This window comes from Oreochromis niloticus, linkage group LG5, assembly GCF_001858045.2.
Source record: "Oreochromis niloticus isolate F11D_XX linkage group LG5, O_niloticus_UMD_NMBU, whole genome shotgun sequence".
Taxonomy (NCBI): Eukaryota; Metazoa; Chordata; class Actinopteri; order Cichliformes; family Cichlidae; genus Oreochromis; species Oreochromis niloticus.
This window is the reverse complement of record NC_031970.2, coordinates 4,721,932-4,744,303: the sequence shown is the minus strand read 5'-3', so window position 1 is coordinate 4,744,303 and position 22,372 is coordinate 4,721,932. Positions and strand designations below refer to the sequence as shown.

At 40.5% G+C, this 22,372-nt stretch overlaps 1 protein-coding gene across 1 annotated transcript in view; it reads left to right on the top strand.

Annotated features, from left to right (window-relative positions):
* Positions 1-5,475: 5,475 nt before the first annotated feature.
* Positions 5,476-22,372, top strand: part of angpt4 (angiopoietin 4) — a 71,026-nt gene continuing 54,129 nt past the window's right edge. Inside the window, exon 1 of the mRNA XM_003451880.5 lies at positions 5,476-7,475. Within this exon, the coding sequence (XP_003451928.1) occupies positions 7,101-7,475 (375 nt within the window). The 5' untranslated portion in view covers positions 5,476-7,100. The remainder of the gene's footprint in view (positions 7,476-22,372) is intronic.

The following is a 22,372-nucleotide window of genomic DNA, read 5'->3' as shown; positions in this document are numbered from 1 at the left end:
TCAGATATATGTTTTACATTTTAAAAAGTACACTTATGAACCTGATGTAGACTTTCAACATATCTATATCCTTTCTATAATGCTTGTCTATTTTTTTATATGTATACATGACACATTACAAAGTTCACCTACAGTTTGAAACATCATGTTGGACTTTTATGGGGTTTTTCTCATATTGTCAGCTAAAACAATTTGGATGAATTCTGTAGAAACACATAGAAGATGAAGGTGTTTGATTTCACATGAATTCAGTGCAAATTAAAAATTTTCTACTTATTTTTTTTTAAATAAAATATCTTAATGTATCTGGGTAGTTAACTTTAACCAAGGATACAGTACTATAACACATTACTGTAATAAATTTAGCTGTTATATTACAGTACTAATCAATCAATAAACAATTATCCATATGACAGATGGATAGAAAAGGAGGATCTTTAAACATGCCTTGAGTAATTATCATTTGAGCTTAAATCGTGTGATGTGCAGAGAGATCTTGTCATGTTTGCGTACCGGCAGGCAAGGAGAGAAGGATCCAAAATGCAGGTTTCAGTGAGGCGAAGTGGAACTCAAAGTAACAGCTTTATTAGCAGGTTGCCGGTAAACAGCGGGCTAACTAAACTGGGAAAAATACAAACTAACAGGCAGATACATGCAGACCGGAACACAGAGTACAGACTGAGGGTGAGTAGACATTAACGATGCGACAGAGAACAAAGGTAACACAGGGCTAATATACACACGGCAGTAATCAAGGAATGAGGCACAGGAGGGGAACACACCTGGGAGAAATCACAGCTGACGAGACAGGGGAATAGTAAACCGAACACACTGACACCAGACACGAACCTCCAAAGTAAAACAGGAAACAAGAAACAACTTACAAGGAGGCAGACAGACACTGCACTTAATCTAGAATAATAATCAATACCATAGAAATATACCAAAGTATAAAGAACTGAAGAAGCTGGGTCAGAATGACCCAGAACCGTGACAGATCTACGACTTTTGAGCAGTGAAAACAACGTGATGCAAAGAACAAAGTGTACTCAATCCTGAAAGAACAATCTACACCTGTAAATATGACATCAAAGCTCGAGAGACACCTACGAATGCAAACAACTCTACAATCTGTGATGCTAGTAGAAAGCTAGCAGTGAGGTGGAGCGCATGCCAATCCCAACTGAGCTTGTCTATAAACAGGTAACAAAGATGAGGTGACAGAGAGGCTCAAATTCACTTTATTTTCTACTCTTACTGAGCAGTCACAGCATTTTATTTTTGAATAAACATTTAAATCACACACACATACAGATGAAAACATCTGGGGTTCAAATGTTTGTTGGTGTTGTGGTGTGTTTGTTGAATAATCCAAAAGTAATCCAATGAGCGTAGCAAATTAAAGTATAGGTGAAGTAATGTATGATGTGTAAAAAAGCAAAGAATTATATCTAAAACATGTAAGAGTATCATTGAGTCACATATGATGAAAATGATAAAATATTAAAGGGTTAATCAGTCAGTTAAAAGCACTGAATGACCACGAAAACAATCATCAACAAGTGAACCAGGTTATAACCAGACGGAGCTCCTGATGTCAGAGACTTGGAGTCTAACTGTAATAATTGGAAGTTAACTTTGTGCCTCATGTCTGAATTCTGTGGCTGTCAAACAGGCAGAAATACACAGAATATTTAATCATTCAGTGCAAATGTGAACTGCACATCATATTTGTCTGTTCTCTTCTCTGTCGGGCAGTGAATGATTCTGCAGATTGTAGTAAAACTTCACAAGCGGCAGGATGCCTATTCTCTCACAGACTCACCGTCTGAAACCTCGAGACAGGAAATCCTCCGCTCTCCTTCTTTTCTGTCTCTGTTTGTCTGAATCTGTCCTTCAATGAATCTTTTTGTCTCCACAGCTCTCCTTATTTTGTCCAGTTTCTCATTTGCTCCTCTGCAAATACTTTAGCTCTAGTAATCTTTTCTGGCTCGATAAATGGATGGGAAAGAATATTACTAAATGATGTGAGATATTTAAAAATACATCAAGTAAAATCAAAACAAAGTGTTAAATGTGTGATGTGACTGAGTTCACAGTGAAGAAATCAAACTACATTAGGCAAAAATAAAGATTATTGCTGTTTCTTCTCACACATGTAATGGAAACAGCATTATGGTTTTGTCCCAATATAGATTAGATACACAAACTCTTAATTTTTGGCCCAAACTTCATCAGAGAGCTCGGAAACACTCAGTCATGAGAGCAACAGCTTGGTACCTAGAAAGCTGTGACAAGATGACTAAACTACCAAACTTCATGCATCCAATAACACGAAAGGACAGACAAGAAAGAAGCCAGACCAACAAATAAAGATAAACATGAACTTTAGAAAAGGGACAAAAAGGAGACTGGAAAGATCTCATTCTTCCATCCGTTCCCACAGAGAGAAGGTGAAAGGGCTGGTTCATGACTCATGTGCCCTCTGCTGCCTCTGAAATCAGCCTGCTCTGAAGAAAGTCCAGACGAGTACCACCACGACCCAGAGTTGGACAGGACAGGAGTATCTTATAGCATGTTGTTCCAATCTTCTCTGGCATCCCCAAGATTTACTGGCTCCACAAGAGTTGCATGTATGAGATATGATCTGATTTCAATAACTTGACAAATTTTCCACTGACAGTGAGGAACGACCTTCAAAGCTGACTCATCAAATTTAGTTTACTTATTCACCGAGGGAGGCTTTGTAGTTGCGTCATGACATCCATGTCTACTTCTTTAACGTTGTTAAAATAATGAGAAACAGTTTTTCCAGAACAAAAGACGCATACAAAGAGTGAAGGAACCTTTTTTATCCAAAAATCTTGTTTTGGCTGTTGTCCTTTCATTTCCTGTTTTATTTTGTAATCTCTGGTTCTCATGTTTCCTGTTTAGTTTTACTTCTTCTCAACTTTTTTGGAATTCCTTCAGGGTAAGATAGACACTTCCCCTTGGAAGTTTTCCCCTGTTCACAGAGTAACCTGCAGATTTTGGAAGGCTCAGAGAAGCAACTTCGCTTTCTGAATCCGTAAAAATGCCCAATCCTATTGTTCAGTGTGAAGCTGAAGACATCAGGGGAGGAAGTTTAGCAGAGTAGTAACTCAAAGACGCTGGTGAACTTTCAAAATAAAAGACCATGTACAGACTGATTTCTCTGCTTCTAAAGCTCTTCCAAAGGAGGAAACAAAACCAGACTGCAGATCTTATATTTACCATGCGTCCTAAATATAATGACATAAAGACACAGTCAGGGTGGACTGGGACACACTGTCATTTTAAAGAAGAAAAGCTCAGATGCCATTGCTGCCTTCACCATCTGAATATGGAACTTCCCAAACTGGAAGTTATTAGAACGTTGGACATGTGACTGGATTTACTGTAACCTGAGGGAGCTGGGGCATGCCCTGGTCATGCCACACACAAAAAGGAGAGCTGGAGAGATTTTACCTTTGCATCTGAATCATAAACATGAAGGCATCAGCTGGCTGCTCTGCCTGTAACATGCCACCATGTCACCGAGTATTGCATGAGGTAAACTGGATGCTATAATTGCCTGTTGTGTCTGATTATCTCAGTTGTTTTCAGTCAGTTCTGGTCCGTGTACGGCCACAGTGAGAGCTTAGTTTGCACTGCCAGTAATAAGTCAGACTGGGCAGACAGGGCTGCCCTCTGTCACCGACTCTAGTCACAATATTTATGGACAGAGTTTCTAGGCTCAGCCAATGTTTGGAGGGTTCAGTGGTCTCAGGTCTTATCTCTGCTTTTTGCAAATGATGGTTGTGTTGGCTTCATCGAAAGACGACCTCCAACTTGCAGTGGGGTGGTTTGCAGCTGAGTATCAAATGGCTGGGATGAGAAATGGTTCTCAGCTGGAAAAGGATGGAGTGCCCACTTCTGTTCAGCGATGAGTCGCTTCCCCAAGTTTCTGAGTTTAAGTACTTGTTTAAGGTCTTGCTCCCAAGTGAAGGGAGAGTGGAGTGACAGAGATTGACAGATGGATTGGTGCAGCATATAAAGTAACATGACCACTGTACCAGTCTGCTGGTGAAGAGAGAGCTGATCACAAAGATTTTATGATCTCCAGGTAGTGACTGAAAAAATTAGAATGTGAAGCAGAAATAAGCTTCCTCTGAAGTATGTCTGGGCCCTTCCTTACAGATAAGGTGAGGAGTTTGGTCGTTTGGGAGGGACAAAGCCAAAGAAGCCAGCTCAGGGCACGAGAAAGCCTTCAGGGTGAAACATTTTAGACAGGGGCAGCGGGAGGAGGTAAGGAGGTGGGGAGGCCCCAGGGCAGACCCAGGACATGCAGGAGAGATTAGATCTCTGGGCTGTCTGGTTGTGTGTTTGTTTCACTTATTTTATACTGTGGTTAAAATGACCCCTGAACTGGTTTCATCAAATAAATCCAGCACAAATAATGTTTACGTGAAATTTCTGCAAACTAAGAGTCAAAGTTTAAGTAATAAAATGGACTGTAGTTGGGATAAAAGCTGCAAGTTGTATTATAGAAAAGTTTAAATTATAATTTTAAGAAATATGCAAATTTACAGTAACTTTGTAATGATAATAATAATAAAAATAAAGTTTAGATTACATAGCTTAAAGAAAAAATAAGGTTAAAAAAATTGTGTCACACAGTAAATTATTCTTGCGGTGCTGAGTAACCCCAGTCCGTGGTCCATGTATGTAACATACTGTGTATCAATAGGATGAGGGTTAAGTAACGATCAGTGTCCACAGTGTTTACATTGATTGAAAGATCTAATCAGTGTGAGATAAGACGTATTGTGTGGAGCAGATAGTGAGACAGAAAATCAGTTAGCAAGTGTAGCACCAAACTCTGATCAATACAAGGGACAGGAAAGAAAAAAACAACCTGGGTTGTGCAGATGTACTCATTTTCAGATTTGCATGCTCTGAGTAAACAGCCACAGTACTTCCTCTCTAATAACTTAGTTTATTATTTAATATTAAACTGAAAGAGAGCAATTTAAGGGCCGCACAGTATGTATCTCTGTTATTTTTCACTGACTGCTGTCATGCCACAAATTGAAGGTAACATAAGGATTATATGCAACATCATGCTTTTCAGGGGTATTCATCAACCATTAGCATTTTGTACGTCTCTGTCTGGGTCAGAGTTCATCACTAATAAATAAAATCTGTCCCTGAATAAATGAGAACATAATAAAAACCTGTACCATGCATGAGCAGACAGAAAAGCAGATGAAATAAAAGAATGAGAATAAGTGAGACTGAAACAATCCCACAATAAAAAACATTTTCCTTTTAAAACATAAACAGAAATGATGCAATTAGAGGACTCATCTATGTTCTGCAGCTCTGTGCACCAGGCTCTGCGTCCACCCCCGTTCTCATGAGAATGATCTCCTATTGGAGCAGAAGTGTAACCTCTCTGCTTTCCCCCAAAGGACCAATTGGCTTACATTAAGTGAGTGACCCGGTCCCAACAAAAAATTAAGCTGCATGCTGTGGCAGTAACAGTAGACCGGGGTCAGGCCGGGCTGAAAATAGGACTGCTTTATGTCAAAATAAATAACTTGTCGGTGGTAATATGTTGAGAGCAGCTCTTTATCTTTGATTCGCCAGCAGAAACACAGTCTTCAAAACAGAATCATTCAATCTTTGATCGCCTAACACTGAGCTGCCATTCTAAACCCGTTTTTGGGGGCTTTACTCTCTCGCAGAAATCTGTTTGTCTCGTATCAAAGAATTTTATCTGCGTTCTGCAGAACAGTTTGTCACTGTGCAAATAAACTCTGTAACTGACAGCGCACATTGTCCCGCCACATGTAGAGCTTGTGTTTCATCATCCTGGGACAAAGCCATCAGTCTGGAACTAATCTTTGTATGTGTTTCCATGTGGACAGATGAGAGGCGTCGAGGAGGTACATCCTGCAACTGAGACAGCGTTTCAGCTTTAAGTACGTGGACTGCGTGGGTTTCCTTGGTCCCCTGATGTCCCACGATGCCCCAGAGCATGGTTGTGTTTAGTGGACAAAGTGAAATGTGCTGCCTCTGGCTGCCAGCTCTTTTTGAGTGACCATACAAGGCATCGGGATTTTCTTCAGAACTGAGAGATCAGTCAGGAAAGAAGATTACAGGAGCCTCTTTTAGATCGCTCTTTCTTCTTCTATCACGTTCTTTCTCAGTGTCTTTTCTCTGTCTGTCAGCAGTTAAGTTTCTTTTCCAACTTTGCCTTTCTCAGCATTTGTATTCCTTATCTGACTCTTTTTCACTCCCTTAATCTTCCCATTTCTTTTTCTTTTCTAGCTACTTCTCATTCTTTCCTTCCTTCCTCCTTTCATTTCGTCTCAGCCCACTAACAGAGAGAGGGTACTCTACAGACCTCCCTCAGGTCTCCTGTCCGTCCACTCCTCCCTCTCCTCCTCCGTCCTTTCTCTCTCCCCCCCTCCTCTCTCCCCTCTTCTCAGCCAGCGCAGATAAGAAGGGGGCAGAGGCAATTCCCTTCAGCCACTTCTAAAACTGGAGCCACCAGAGAAGAGTGGGAGTACGAAGATATTTAGCTCTTCAGCTTCACAGACTGTTTGGACACAACTGCTCATCATCTTCACATTACTTCTGCTTTGAAATTTGTAGCTTTGGGTTCCCCCTTTTTTTTTTGCAGAGTGGATCTGGATCTGCACCTGATACCTTAAGGATAAAAACATGCAACAGCTGATCAGTCGAGCTAATATATCAGCCCTAAAAATTCTTTATTACCTGGATGAACCCGGCCTCAGAAAACACGATTAAGACCAAACAACGGAGACAGAGGAGAGAGGAATCCTTGGACATCTTCACCACAAATGAAGGAGACCATTCAGTGTGAGACCTCTGCGATGCTTTCCACTTTCATTTCCAAAAACTGTGATTGAAACTGAAGAGAACAAACTAAGACAGACTGTGCTGACACTCTTGTTCATATCCTGCACACAGACGTTTTCCTAAACTTAATCGGGGTCAGAGTGTGAATGAGCTTCCTTTGACCCTCTTCTGTGCTGAGAAATAAACACTTTCATATAATTAAAGAGAGTGTCATGAAAGGCTTAAGTCTCAGCCGGGGGTTGCTGGTCCTTCTGCTCCTTTGGACTTTGTCAGCTGTCATTGATGCAGGCAGCGCAGAACGAGGAGTATCTGGAAGAAGGAGAGGAGGAAGTGGTGGTGGCGCCGGCGAGAAAAGGAGGAAGTTGCACCGCATCCAGCACGGCCAGTGCAGCTACACCTTCATCCTGCCAGAGCTGGACGGATGCCCCGGTGGAGGGTCGCCATCACAGACGCAGCACTATGGTGGCTTTCAGGGCGGGCCGGGTGTCGTGCAGAGAGACTCGCCGCCTGCTGACAGCGAATGGTCGGCTCAGAAACTGCAGCACCTGGAGAGCACGATGGAGAACAACACACAATGGCTGCAGAAGGTAAGACACAAACTGGCTTCTTATCTTTCCATGAAAGTTCGCGTCAACATAAAATTACTGGTTTATAACAGATGTTGAGAAAAACAACAGCGAAAAGAAAACTGTGTTTACGGTCCTGTTTAACTGGGGAAAAATGAAAGTATTCACCAGAAAACATCAGTAAAACTATACAGGAACTTTCTATTCTTGTGTTTTCCCACAAATACCACAACATAAGAAAGATGGGCACATTCATAACGGTGGAGTTAAAATAACACGATGATTAGAGACAACACGTATCAAGAGAATGTCTGTGTGTATTTGTGTTACCACATACTGATGATGGGTGCGTTATCATTGGAGCATTGAACTCTTTGATAGGAAGAAAAAAGCATGAAAACCATCCAGTGAGTGGTTATGTCAGAGCAACTCGGGATTCCTCCGACACACACCGCTTGTGCTCCAGCAGCTGTGTGATTTTCAGAAGAAACAGTTTCGGTTTTGGTGTGTGGTGATCTGTGGGCCAGAGATCAAAGTTCCAGGTAATCACTGTGGACATGTGGTGTCTGCTTTCAATCAGGAGAAAAACACTGAGTGTGTTGCCTTCTGTTGTCCTTACAAACTACAGTATAATTCTGTCTAATCTAATCTACTTTCAGCTGAGCTTTGGTTGCGCAGTCAGTGCTGTAATTGAGCCCTTGTAATGCCATTGTTCCTCCGTTATCTCACGTTTGTGCTGCAGGAGTAATGCAGAAAATTCTTGCTGTATGATGAAATTAACCATTCATCTGTTACTTTTCTTATCATGTTACCACTTTCCCAGTTTTTCTTTCATCACAGATCATAGCTTTGGTCTTTTTCAAAATACGGGCTGCTGACAACAATTAAATATCAAAACGCAAAAAATCACAACTATACATCAATACATCATAAAATTACAAAGTCAACAATACAAATCAAGAGAGAGAAAAGAGCGAAATCTCTAAATCCCATGGTAAAATGAGAGTAACATAGGAGGATCTACAGGAGGGAATACTGATGTGCACATCGGAGGCATAGAGGTAATGGAGAGGCTTCAAAATCAGAAGCAGGATCTTAAAATGAAGCAATATTTTGCAGGCTTCCAATCAAACTGCTGGAGCACAGCAGTTATATGTTCTAAGAAATGACATAAACAGTTTTGAACAATTTGAAGTCTATGGAGACTTTTGTGCGGTAAACCAGAGAGGACAGAATTACAATAATCAATCTAAGATGTAACCAGCGCATGAACAAGAATAGCAGTACTGTTAGCTGTGAGGGACGGACACAACCGACTGATATTACATAAACAGAAATATTCAGACTGAGATTATTAACATGTGTTTCAAAATTTAAGGTGGTATCAAAACTCGCCTGACATCTTAACGTGGGAGGAAGGAGAGATCAGAGAACTGATGATACAAGGAGAATTAACCAACCAATCGTTTACAAAAGGACTTTTAGTTACTGCCAGAAGAGCCTCTGTTTTCTCACGCTTTAATTTAATATGCTTCTTACCTTGGTGTTGGTTCCTAATCTGAAGCCAACAACATTCAGATCAGTGTTTGTGCCAAAACTGTTGGAAGCATCAACACTGGTAGCCACAGGAGGGCGGACCACAAGAAATCCACCGCCGCACGCTGCTGATTCTCAGCCCTTAACATCTGGATTGGTTTTCTACAGTTGCCATCACAGCACCACTTTTGTGCAAAAGAGGATTATGACCAACTGTGTTTAGTGGAGGCTCAGTTTGTTCTCACTCACAGATCTGAAGCCCTGCGATACTCACAGGGTGCTTTTTGGTGTTGGAGCGGTGATGTAGCGTTCAGATCATAGTGAGAAAAACCTAATTTCTAGTATCTTGAACAGGGTTCGGTGGTCGTCACACATTTACTTTGCAGATTATTGTCTGTGTGCTGTAGATGTGTACTCGCTGCAGTGTGCTTTTTTATTGTGGTGTTGTTGTTCCTCCAGCCTGCTGCAGACTACAGTGAACTTATAACGTACAGTGACGTGAAACTGGTGTTTAAAAACTGAAACGTGTTTACTGCTGACATTTATTTTTAACTTTGTTTTTTCCCCATACTTCCTCCAATTTGTAAACTCTGCTGTTCCTCTCTTTCCTGTTCTGGCCCTCTTTTCAACCAATCAGCTTTCATCCTACACACCCAGGTTGAGCTGCATGGTGTTGGGTTTTAGGGCGACTGCATTTAAGCATTTTAGAATTGGTTGTATCCCTGTTTGTGTAGGTTTTATGCTCTATACTGAAACTATGTTAAATGCATCATCTCTGTCAGATAAAGTTTAATAAAGAAATCAAAAGTAAAAGTGAAACAACACAAACTCAAAGCTCTCAAACTGGAAATGAACTGCATACTCTTCGTTGCACAACACTGATGAACTGATACGGAGAATTGAGGACTGAAGAAGTTTCCTTGTGGTTCCCTTATTCAAATATACCAATCAAATCAATTTCATGTACTTACACAGTTTGTATTTAAATCTGAGTTTGTAATTTTTTCGTCAATATTCTACCCAAATATGAACTGGATCCCTTTAACGACAGACCACACAGCATCTTCCTGGGTTTACCTCTCTCCTCCATCGCCTCCCGACGGTTAAACCTTCAGTCAGACGCCGGCTGATGTGCAGATTGAAGTGATTTGGCTGCAGCAGGAGATGTTGATCCATTAAATAAGATTAGCTAAAGAAAACATTTTCTAAAGGAATCTGCGTGCAGGGAGTTCCCATTCATCATCATTAGAATCATTTAAAGCTTTCATAGAATGACAGCAGCTGCATGAATAATGCTGCTGTCTTGGCAGATTTATTTAACTTTCTGAAGACGCTGCATCTGTCATGGCCACCACAAAGTTGACATATGCTGCTAATTCTGTGGAGAGAAGAAAAATCTGTGACTTCCTTAAAGTATCACAATTCACATAATTTTCAAACAGGCTGGTATCCTAATAAATTTAGGAAGTGACTAAAGAGCCTTAAACTTTGGCCTGCTTAAAAAAAGTTGTTTCAGCTGGCTGTTAGCGTTAGCTAGCGTGCTGATGTGCCAGACATAAAACCAAAGTGAGGTGGTGCAAATGGTCTCAAGGAAAGAGCCGCAGAGAAATTGTGGAGAAATTGAGGTAAGTAGTTAAGTGAAAAAGGGATTTTTGTTTGGAAAACTCAAACAAAGGTTGACTGTCTGGTTTCCAGTAGCAGATGTTTGAGTTCCAGTCTTTACCAGAATCTTTTTTTGTATGTCAACATCCTGCTCTACTCTTTCCAGAGTAATCCTTAATATTCTGCACTTTAACATATGTCATCATTTCACCTTTATTACTATTTATTGATGAGACAAAGTTAAGCAAAAATGTTATTTAACGCACCAAATTACTGGCGTCTCTTGTTGATTTATAACTGGACTCTGTCAGATTTCAGCCTTTGATACTGAGCAATGATGCCTTACCATCACCTTGGCTAAGAATTTGACTTTGGTGGAGTAAGTACTCGTGGCTTTGACAATGGTTGCTCCGTGTACACTGACGACATTGGTTATTTCCTTATTTGACAGAAACCGGTGCATTATCATGTTATTTCTAATCATTTGATAAATAATTTTATCTATTTGAATTTGTGCTTCAAACATTTTTGGGGATGCAAAGAAACTCCTTTCAGAGGAAAAACCTTAAATTTTACTGGAAAAGGTCTCTTAAGCCCACGCACATGTTAGCAGGTTTTTCCTGTTCAAACAGCACCTGGCTGAACTCTCAATGACTTTATCTCCACTAAATCTGCTTAAATCATGTCAGTGACTCCACTGATCTTTCCTCAGTAGATCATTTCCCAATATCAGAGCCCTGACTGCCAAAACTAGCCAAGCCCCTGAAACAGACTAAAGTCCCGTGCATGAGTTATTCAAAGACCTAGAAGAACCTAGAAGTTCATCAGTAATATCAGTTCTAAAACATAACGGGAGGCATTGCTTTGTAGCTGCCAATTGATCGCTGTGTTTACACTTTAGCAGTGATATTACAAACGATTTAATGTTTCCAGAACGTTTGCAGCACCTGTTTTTAGAGAATTTTACAGTTGTATGGTTGGGCTTTTTTTCTGGTGCTTTATCATTAATATTAGTGTTATTATTTTTTTTTAAATGGTTAAATCCATTTTTCAAAGCCATAATCGGAAGAAAATGAGTAAATGTGCTTTTTTGGGGGGGGGGGGGTCTATGTTTTTGTTTTTTGTCTATTTTTAAGGACAGCGAATGTGTTGTGCATTCTTTACGTGTCTTTGATTCTGGCCACGTGATCAAAATTTGCACCTTTACAACCTGCTGAAATACCAAAGGGTCTTTGAATCAGATTTCCTCATTGTAACAGTTTAAAGCTGATCTGCTGAGATTACAGTGGATACATTAAATTGTGGCTTTAGACACATTCCGGTGTAAATGGAGCGACTAAGAGTTTTATTGTTTCTGCTGCCCACCAGAGTTGAGTGTTTCTTTTCGTGGTAGCTGTTGGAGGGATGGAATTGCTTTCTGGAAGGATATTAATCTGAGTGTAAATTCGGTGCTTCGCTGGATTAACCCACTGAGAGTTTTCCAACGTCTTTAACAAGCCTTGTGTGTGAGCATGTGTGCGTTTGCCACCCACAATGTTAAAGCCCAGAGGAGACTCGGGTCAAGTCCACAGCTGAGGTTTGCAGCACCCCGACAGGAGATCGACAGTGACCTTTGACCTTCGGGGGGAGTTAGGGTCAGCTGTCAGGATTTAATCGGTGTCTCACTTAAGAACATCGGTGCAAGCTGTCACCTTCACCTCATCTGAGCTTTAATTCAGTTTAGTTAAAAGATAACGTCTCCACTTTCTTTCTTCTTTGCTGACTTTGTCTCGGTTTCTTGTCCTCCCTTCAGAAAGACAAAAACCATCAAAGCATCAAAGAGTTAAAGGTTTAGAGTTAAAGTAAATTTCCTTATCATAAATTAATCCTTTGAACAAACAGATGTTTATGGTGTGTACTGAAACCAAGACTTTGAAGTTGGTGTCAATTAGAGACCAATACCAATTTAAAAGTATTTACAGTCTCCTACAGAAGAACGCAGTAAATCAGGTTTCAAGAGAACAGAAAATTACGTGCACAGCAATAACGTTTAAGTTACAGAAAGTACAGGAAAAAAATACTGTTATCAATAGAAAAGGTGGCACATTTACGCTAAAAAACTAACATAAAGTGTCTTAGCGCTGCCACAGGAGCAGCTTCAGTCCTCCTCTGCATTGATTCTCTGGGCCACTCGGACTCTATTGCTGACCTCCAAACTGCATCATGTTATATTTGGATGATGGTGGTGAAGATTATCGTCTAACATTTCTCTTAGATTCCCCTCTGGCGTTATTATGACAGCATTATTTTCATGCTCATCAAACTGCTCACTGAGTCGAGTGATGGTGACGCTCTCCTGCTCGAGATCATCACTCTGCTTATGACTAAAAGCTGTATATAAATGATGGCCATTGTTGCCGTGAAGTGCACCCATCCAAAGGCTGATATTTTTCTTTTAATTTGTCACCTTCCAGTAATAACATCAGTGTGGAGTTGCACATAGCAGACATCTCTCCTGAACCACAGCTGTGTTGCTTCTAAATGACAGAGCTCGGTCGAAGCACCGAGAAGTATCTAATTCCCCCAACCCTCTTAACTGACGCACAGTGGACTCACTCTATTTGTTCAACTCCTTCTCAGTATTTGTTTCTCTTGTATTCAAAAGTCCTCTCTCAGGGCTCAGGAAGTCACAAATCAAAACCTTAAAGCTGTGGTCTGTAATGTTGGTTAGATTCAGACTGCAGAAGAGGCCTTATGCAGTGTTGCAAGAAGATAAAATGGCATCAGTGAACAGCTGTGAGCCAACAAACATGACTTCAGGATGCCACTTTCCCAGCAGTGGGTCATTGAATCTGTTAGGTAGTCTACTGTTCTGTCTGTTATAACAGCCACAACACAGCATAGAAACTGGTTTAATTACAATTTCTCAAACAAAAGGCAACTAACTGGTGAACGTAGTTGTAAACATTATGCCAACCGGCTAGCTTTAACAGCATAAATGATGAATAGAGACAAATAGTCTTGCTGTTTTGGTCCTCTATATCTTTTAGATGTCTCATCCTGTAGCCAGACTGACTCCAACTCTGTAGTCTTGGACTGCTGTAGTATTACACAGTGAAGATCTCCTGTAAACTCGGGGCTCTCAATAGTGATTGTGTGGGAAATGCTGCACAGAGCTCTGGCACCTTCACTCTGGACCTGGCTCTGTTTTTTGTTTCCCTCCTGGCAGAAATTATGGATCAATCCTGAAGAAATATTAATGTAGGACCTTCAACTTAAACTATCAACAGCACTAATTATAATTAGTTTGAATGAGCAAACTGACCCAGAAACAGAGCGGACTCTGACACAACAGCCCTGGTTTGAAATTTACTAACATGGTCTCGAAAAACAAATTCAGTGAGATCTGCTGACCCTGCAGGTTGCTTATGAAATTTAACTTTTATATTTTATTACTTTTATATTTCTGTGAAACAATAAAGAGAAATAAAAAAAATTGAATCAGGTATAATACCTAAAAATTCTTCTTATGGCTTTTATTTATTGTTTAATCTTTCCTATATGAATAAAATAATGCGCACGTTTCTTTACCAGCAACAGTAAAGTGCAAATGTGTTTATCTCAAGTGTTACCACTCACTCAGACACTGTTTGGTTTTATGGGGCCGTGTGGCCTCTGCAGCCGTTTGGTGGTTTTCTCGAAAGCCGGTCTGTAAACAGAAGTAAGTGAGGTAGTTAACAGGGGGCTTGTTTAGTTTTCTGCCAAATGACTGACTTCAAATGAAGCCGTGCCTGAGAGACGAAGAGAACGAAACAGGAAAGCCACTGTGGTTAGATCACAGCACGGTTATCAGCTGCTGCCACTACCATGCCACGCTTTGATGTGGTCAAAGGTTCTGCTGATGATAACCCTCTGCAGAGAGACAAGGACAGAGCAGCAGCAGCTATGAAAAATGTGGTGGGATAAGATGGAGAAAGTTTGATTTTATAACAAAGGATAAATATTTTATTAGTCATGCTCCACTATATCAGCCCGAGGATTGTCCTGGAGCACAAAATTATGTTTATTAAGTCAGCATGACATCAAATATCAGTTCAAAATACTCTACATTTATGGAAAATATGAATTTTTTATTGAGAAATTGGCTCAAATTAAAATACTTCATATGGACTCCATTATGAGCTGTTTTACAGGCCAGTTTATGATACATGTCTGGAGCACGTAGCTAGTGAATGTTTTCATTATAATTTAAATAAAGTATTAGAAACATTTGATCACCTAACAGCAACACACGCATCTTTGCAGAATACTGAAATACTTCAAAGTTAGAAAATAAACTCTGTATATACATAGAAGTATATAAATGTGCAAATAAAGACAAAAAAGTTGTGTCAGTTAGTGTAACATCAAAATAGTTTTCTGATATTTTATCCAGTCATGAACACCTTTAAAGGAATAGTTGTTTATGTTTGTTGGTAAATATTTATTGTTACTGTAATGTAATTACTGAAGCCAGTATAGTTACATTACTGCATTACTGAAACATGTACAGTAATGTGTTACTTTGGGAGACACTACACTCGACAGTGCTGGTGTGGAGGGACATATTAAACCCAACCAGTCTGATAAACCTGACAGACCCACCTGTCCCCTTTCTTTTGTCCCAATATGGACTTTTTTGGCCCCGAGCACAGTGACGCTATCTATCAGACCTGGTGGGTGACTAGACGCAGGCAGAATCTGATGGTTATCTGACACCACGGGAAGAAATGCATCACACTCAGCAGCTCTTTGTCGTGCTTCATTGAACAACATGTGACAAGTCTGTACAGTTTAAAGGGTTTTCTGAATTCACAGCCAGCGGGGTAATAACAAACTACACTGAAGAGCTTTCGCAAGTACTTTTGATCTTTGCTCGGAGAGACACCTGGTCTTTGAGCTACTACCCTGTGCTCCATCATCCTTCACAGCCACACATCAAACAGCTCTGAGCGGACCCCACTGACAGCGCTAATAACAGCGTAATGACCGCCATTATCTCCCAGTCAGCCTCCTTCAGTCTAAACACAACTGCTGACAATTCAGCTCTTATTGAGCTGCTACTTGTTCCTAAATACATCGTTAACATTGCAGTGATGTTGAAAGACTCGGAAACTTATTTGATCTTTAAGAGGACGGAATAACAAATATCTCAGAGGAAGTAAACGTTCCTGATAATTGATCAATGATTCTGTGCTTTAACGTCATAGTTTTAGTTTGTGGTTTAATTTGAGTAATAGATGAAACATCAAAGACTTTGTGGGGAGAATAAGTTAGAATATTCAGCAGCAATGGAGTATTTTTTTATAATCTCACTATTATTGGATTTTTATGACCAATATAGCACATTTGTACGAGGGCTACAAGAGTATCACATTTTCACTTCATTAGTATTGTAGCTGATAGAACTGAGAACATGAATACTTTAAAGATTTCTATACAAAATGTGAATCATACTAACAATTTGACTCTTGCGTGTTTTGTCCATCAGTCCGTTTTCTTTGTGTTGTCCAGGGTTACACTCAGCTGCAGCCTGTCACAGTTGTGATAGAACAAGGGTGCTAACTGATTACAACAAGACAGACGACTACAGTCAGTTTAGAATCAATAATTAACCTTACATGTATGACTCTGAGTGCACACATGGGGAGAACATGCCAACTCCAAGCAGAAAGACCACAGTTGACCAGTGGATTCAAACCCACGACCCTCTTGCTGTGAGGTAATGAAGCTGACCACTGCACTACCACAAACTCGTGTGGTTTGTCTCTTTTGGCAAATGAATTATTCTTGAAATGTGAGTGTAAGGAAGTGGAGAGAAACCCTTTAACTAAAACTGTTCAAATGTTTACAGAAACAATAATGTCTCAATTATTTATGATATTATCGTGTGCTATGAAAACAAGCGCCCCTGAAGGGTGAAGGCTGTACTCAAACTGTTTTATGCTGTCGTCAGCAGCAAAGATGTCAATATGAAAATCCCCAATAATGACATGTGCATTATTTTTAGAGACCATTATTGCTGATGTCAGCATTGTTACATGGATATCTAGTGTGGTATATTCATAGTTTTGTGTCATTGTCATTGTGAATTTAAGACATGGACATTGTGTTTTTGTGAAACTTTATGGTGTCATTGTGACATCATAAAGCGGCGTATTGAAAAAGTAAAACGCGTGTTGTACAGCTCTATCCATGCCCTTCCATATCATATATTAATCTATATGGTTTCTTGAAATGTATTATTTAAGGTCAACTTTCAACTTGGGTGCTAACTATGAAGTTCAAGGTCAAATGTTTAGCCAGCCTCGTGTCTCCCACGGTCTAGTATTTGGAGATAAAGTATCTGAATTTCAGGAGCGGGACCACGCCTCCAAACCGATCCTTCTGGTTTTTATCTATATGTTCCCCCAGTTCTACAAGCTGTACGTTCACGTTTATGTGCTCCACCCTCCCTCCCCTTTTCAATTCTTTAACTTCTTCACTTCTATTTAGTACACGGGGATCTGCCAGGCCCGGGAACCACCGCCAGTCCCCTTAGAGGCTTTCCCCAAACCGCAGCTCAATTCATGTCCAAGCATTCACTTTTATCTACTACAGTGCTGTCAAACCTAAAATGAGGACGTGGGCCCAGCGAGTGAAATTGTTGTAAAGTTTGAATATGAGCCATAAAAAATTTTGAGTTTTAAAGTTTTTATAGTTTTTCACATAAGATGGGATCAAAATTAGATCTGTTGTTGGTGTCGACCATGTCATAAAATTAAAAACGACATCTTGTCAGACAAACAAACTGAATAAATTACATACACCTTTCCTTCGGGAGGAGAATAAATCTCTTAGGATGACTTCTGGGACCTTGAGTTTGTAGAATATGATGCTATTTTGTCAGATCACTTCTGTGTCTCATGATTATGCACAGGGTTTCCTTTGGGCTTGTTGTTTCAGTGGTGTTTTGGTCTCTCAGTGACAACAACCCTGTTTTAGAGACCAGCACTAACATCGGGAGGATGGAACGGTGACTGTGGCCTAAGCCCAATTAGTGACTATTTGAAATGTTGCCGTAGGGTTCTGCCGTCTGTCTTCACATCTGTGTGCAGGCCTCAGATTAACAACTTTGGGTTCTTGTTTCCGACTTTACTCCCCCGTTGAGAATAATTGGGAAATGATTTTTGTAGAACTGGCTGCAGTGATGGGAATCTTTGGGAATGCTTTTACCACAATGATGTATTTTATTATGCTTTATGGAGATCTGCAGCAGGGAGGCGGGATTGTGTTTGGGTCTTTCAAAAGCAGTTAATAAAAAGATCTGACTGCTGTGCACCGGCTGAAGCGCTCGTGGTTTATTATCTGATAATGTAAAGGCCACAGTCTCAGAGCAAAGGGCCTCTGTTATACACTTCTGTGTTTGTGACATCCACACCAGGATCTCGACAGTTTAATAACAGCAATCATCAAACCTAAGAACAAAATATATCATTACATTTTTTCTTTCTAAAGTTTCATCTTATCAGAGTTTTTGGGATGTAAATAAAATGAAAAGAGACAGAGTTGCACAATGTAGTAAAACAAGGTCCAGATTAGCTATTAAAGTTGAAATTAGAAACATAAAAAGTGGTAACAGTGCAGGAAATGCACTCACAGGGGATGAGGCTGCGGTCATGAGTGGGAGAGTGTGTGTTTCTGCTTGTGGGTCTGTGGATTGTTTATTGGCATAAAAGTCTGACGTCAAGATAGGCATCATTCATAGTGACTGCTACACTGAGCTTAAAAACTATGACACAGTGATACATGGTCCCTCCTGAATTTTGCAACATACTGCTTGTTCTTTCTACTTGTCAAATATAGTGACATAAATCACAAAGGCAGGTAAACAACAGTGTGGGTTTTCACTGGAACACAAAATTGGCAGTTTGGAGCTCGTCAGCTTCAAAATTTAATCATTTTGTTGCATCGCCTGCAATTCTGCACAGTATATGTTACATGTCTAAGGTTAAATGAAAGAGGAGAAGTTAAACAGAAGGCAGGAGGCTGTGCTGTTCAACACGAAGCTGCAGAACAGCTTCAGTACTTCTGCAAGTGTCCAAACTCTTCTGGAGCAATGAATGAAATTCTTTCCATCCTTGACAGGATGGTCCACAGTTTCAAACTTGTAATTTCAGACTTTACACACCTGCACTGTTAACGTTAAAGCCGGTTATTTAATATTGATTATCTGATAACAATAACTTAAAGCAGCAAATTAGAAGGAAGAGAAAAAAGCACACAGGAGGAAATGTGCACTAAAATACTTTTGTGAAAACAGAACAGTCACTGGTCAGTTTACTGCAGAGCTCAGGTAAGGTGCAGACGTTCTTTCCTGTCAGACAAACACAATATGCTGAAATAATTTTGTTTCCGTGCACTGACACACATCCATGTTGCCCACTGCAGCTTTAAATAACAGGATGACTCAGTCCGTTAAAACCCCAGTGATGTGTTTCCTATAGAGGCCATTCTAGCCAGCTGAATGCCATCAGCAGTTACCTAGTATGGCAGCAGGAGAGGGAAAAATAAACCTTGAGCATGTTATTATAAATAAGATAATATTGTTTGTTACTTCCTGGAAATGTTTGCGAGTCTGACACCTGTGAATATACCGTCTGAGTCACTGTCAGAAATTCTTTGATTTCATTACAAAAATCTACCTTGAGAGAATTTCTGAATATTTTGGTGCTGATATTATGTTGGAAATTGTTCCGTCCTTTTAAATGTTGCTTAGCGTTCTGTTGTTAGCCTCCAGTGACTTCCTCTTGAACGCCAGCTTGCCATTGTTGTCTGATACCTTTACTGTGTATTACAATTTGTGCATCTATGAGTATATGAGAAGCATAAATTCAAACTTCAGATGTTGAATCGCAGGTCACCCCCAGTGCAGTTCTCTGGGTTAATGTCTATAATTCCTGCACAGGCCTCAGGCTCACAGTCCTAGAGACCAGTTGGTGACTGTTTGGCAACCATCGGTATTCCTTGATCAATTGGCAAGTGGTCTTTGGGGAAGTTACTGGAAGTCACTAGAATGAATTTAGTTGCGAAGCAGTGCTTCACCAAAATCCCCCATATAACTGATTTGGTCACAGTCACTGCTAATTCACATGCAAGACACCAACTTGTCTGCAACTAGCAAAATACTTTCCAAAGCTGTAGTGACATTGTGAAATGAGTGATGCAAACAGAAAACAGAGGCTTTTCATATCTATTCCTGGTAAATTTCATTGCTTAACCCTCTGCGTTGACTCTCTGTAGGCAAATACACAAAGAAATGTAAAGCATGCACTGGCTTCCATCCACTGTTGAAGTTACTGTCTGCAATATGACATTACATTTAACTGGAAGTGTGCAACAATGGTTGCTCCAACCATTGTGGCTCAGAAGCAGGTCCTTGTGTTGTCGAAAACGTGTTGACGAAACGTTTCTCCCACAAAACGCTACGTCCAGATGAACAGAATCACCTTTTGGAGGTCCTTGTGTTGTGTTTGAACTATTTTTGCACTGACATGATTATAAAATCTAAAGTAAGCCATTACATGCAACATGTTAGACAGTTTGGCTGCTACTGCACATATCTGTTGTCATGTTTTCAGTGGCAGCAGGTCAAAATCATTGCAGCTGCTTTGTGACCACATGTGGCTCATTTTCAGACCTGGTTACCGACAACTTTAACTACCCCGTGAAGAAGGAAAGGATGAAACAGAATCACACGGGGGTTACTTTTTAGTGGGAGCCAATTCAGACTTCTGTATCACTCCCGCTGATTGTCCTACTGTTATCGACACAGTGAATCTCACTGGCTGCCGGAGACACACTTCAAACAAGCTGGCAGAGATGCAGAGGGAAGGGAAGGAAAAGAAAATCATTCATTCAAAGGATTAGAGTAACAGTGGCAAGTTTGTTTGTTCTCTTCAGAAGAAAAAACACGTTTTTTTAATCATAGAATGAAAACTCGCAGCTGATTAGTTCCTGAACGTTTAACATCTTTAAGAGTTTACAAAGTAATACTTCCCTTTCAAAAGCATAAGTAAACCTCATCCTGTTTCAACAAAGAAATCACAAAAGCAAGATGTCATCAAAATGCTGTTCATTTATTTTTACAAGATTTAGCTTTTTGGAGCTTTTAAATAATTTGTGCACAGTTCAAAGACCATATTTTTATGTATAATCATTTTTGTAATCGTTACTTTGCTGTTTCGAGTGACGCATGAATGCGTACTTGCTCAGCAGGAAGATTGTGGGTTGCCACAGGACTGAGGAACTGAAATCATTTGTCACAGGAAACCAAAGATAAAAATAAATAAAATACATCCATCTGTCTTTGTCATGTCTACTTTGAGTTTTTGAGCAGGTGACATTTTAGAGACCCCCCGCCTTCCCTTCCTGGTTCAGACGCTCACAAATAAAATCTGTTTTACAGTCATCAGAGTGAGAGGCTCAGGCAAAGCAAACATGAGAATACGTGTGCCCCTCTGAAGTACTGACCGGGCAGCACGGTGGCACGGTGGTTAGCACTGTTGCCGCACAGCAAGAAGGTCCTGAGTTCAATTCCACCATCAGGCCGGGGTCTTTCTGTGTGGAGTTTGCATGTTCTCCCCGTGTTTGCGTGGGTTCCCTCCGGGTACTCCGGCTTCCTCCCACCGTCCAAAGACATGCAGCTTGTGGGGATAGGTTAATTGGATAATCGAAATTGTCACTAGGTGTGAATGTGCGAGTGAATGTGAGTGCGCATGGTTGTCTGTCCCTGTGTGTTAGCCCTGCGACAGACTGGCGACCTGTCCAGGGTGTACCCCGCCTCTCGCCCCATGACAGCTGGGATAGGCTCCAGCGCCCCCCGCGACCCTGAAAAGGATAAGCGGAAGTGAATGGATGGATGGATGGATGGTTCTCGAGACAGAACAGATAGACAAGATTTCTCGAATTATTAGTAAAATATGCATTCAGTATTTCCCTGACCTCCTACATAATGCTGTTCTTATTCGTTCTTCATAACAGCGGCTCTTCTCGTCATGTGTTTCACGTACACATGCTGTCATGAGTAACAACAATTCATATAGAAACCAGACTGAAAGGCAGAAAGCAGCTACTTCCTAATGAGACTAAGATGATGATGATGGTATTAATAGGTGAGCTAAAGGAGGAAGTCCCAGCTGTTATAATGTGCAACACGGGCTTTTGCTCACTGTGGAATTCGGGTTTGGCTTAATGCTGTCTTGATTCAGCTCTTTGTCATGTTAAAATGTTGCAGTTTAAAAGTGGGAAGAGACAAAGTGGATGAAAAGGAGGGTAAGTGCTTAAAAGAAACCAGAGACAGCGAGGAAACAAGGGAGGGGGAACTGAAGAGGAAGACATAGTTCAGCACTTTCAGACATGTCGCCTGCTAACTCATGAATCAAAACAGTGAAGCCAAGCAAGCACGCTGGGGGGTGGGGGGGAGAGGGTGACGAAGATACAGTCAGCAGAGATAAATGTAAGGAAGGAGAGGGAGGTGAGAGGAACTGTAAGACAGAAACAGCCAGAGGGAAGAAAAAATACAGATACATTTATACAGAGTTGCAAAACCAATTTTAGGTCAATATTTTTCTGAGAATGTGGCATAAAAGATGTAGTTGTTGTATATTTAAAGATTAGATGCTTATGATTTCGGGGTCTTAAGTTATGTTTTATTGATAGTTCTCAAGAATACAATAAAGTCTGGAGAACCAGAGTTCACAGTCTTCAGTCAGGGTTGATAA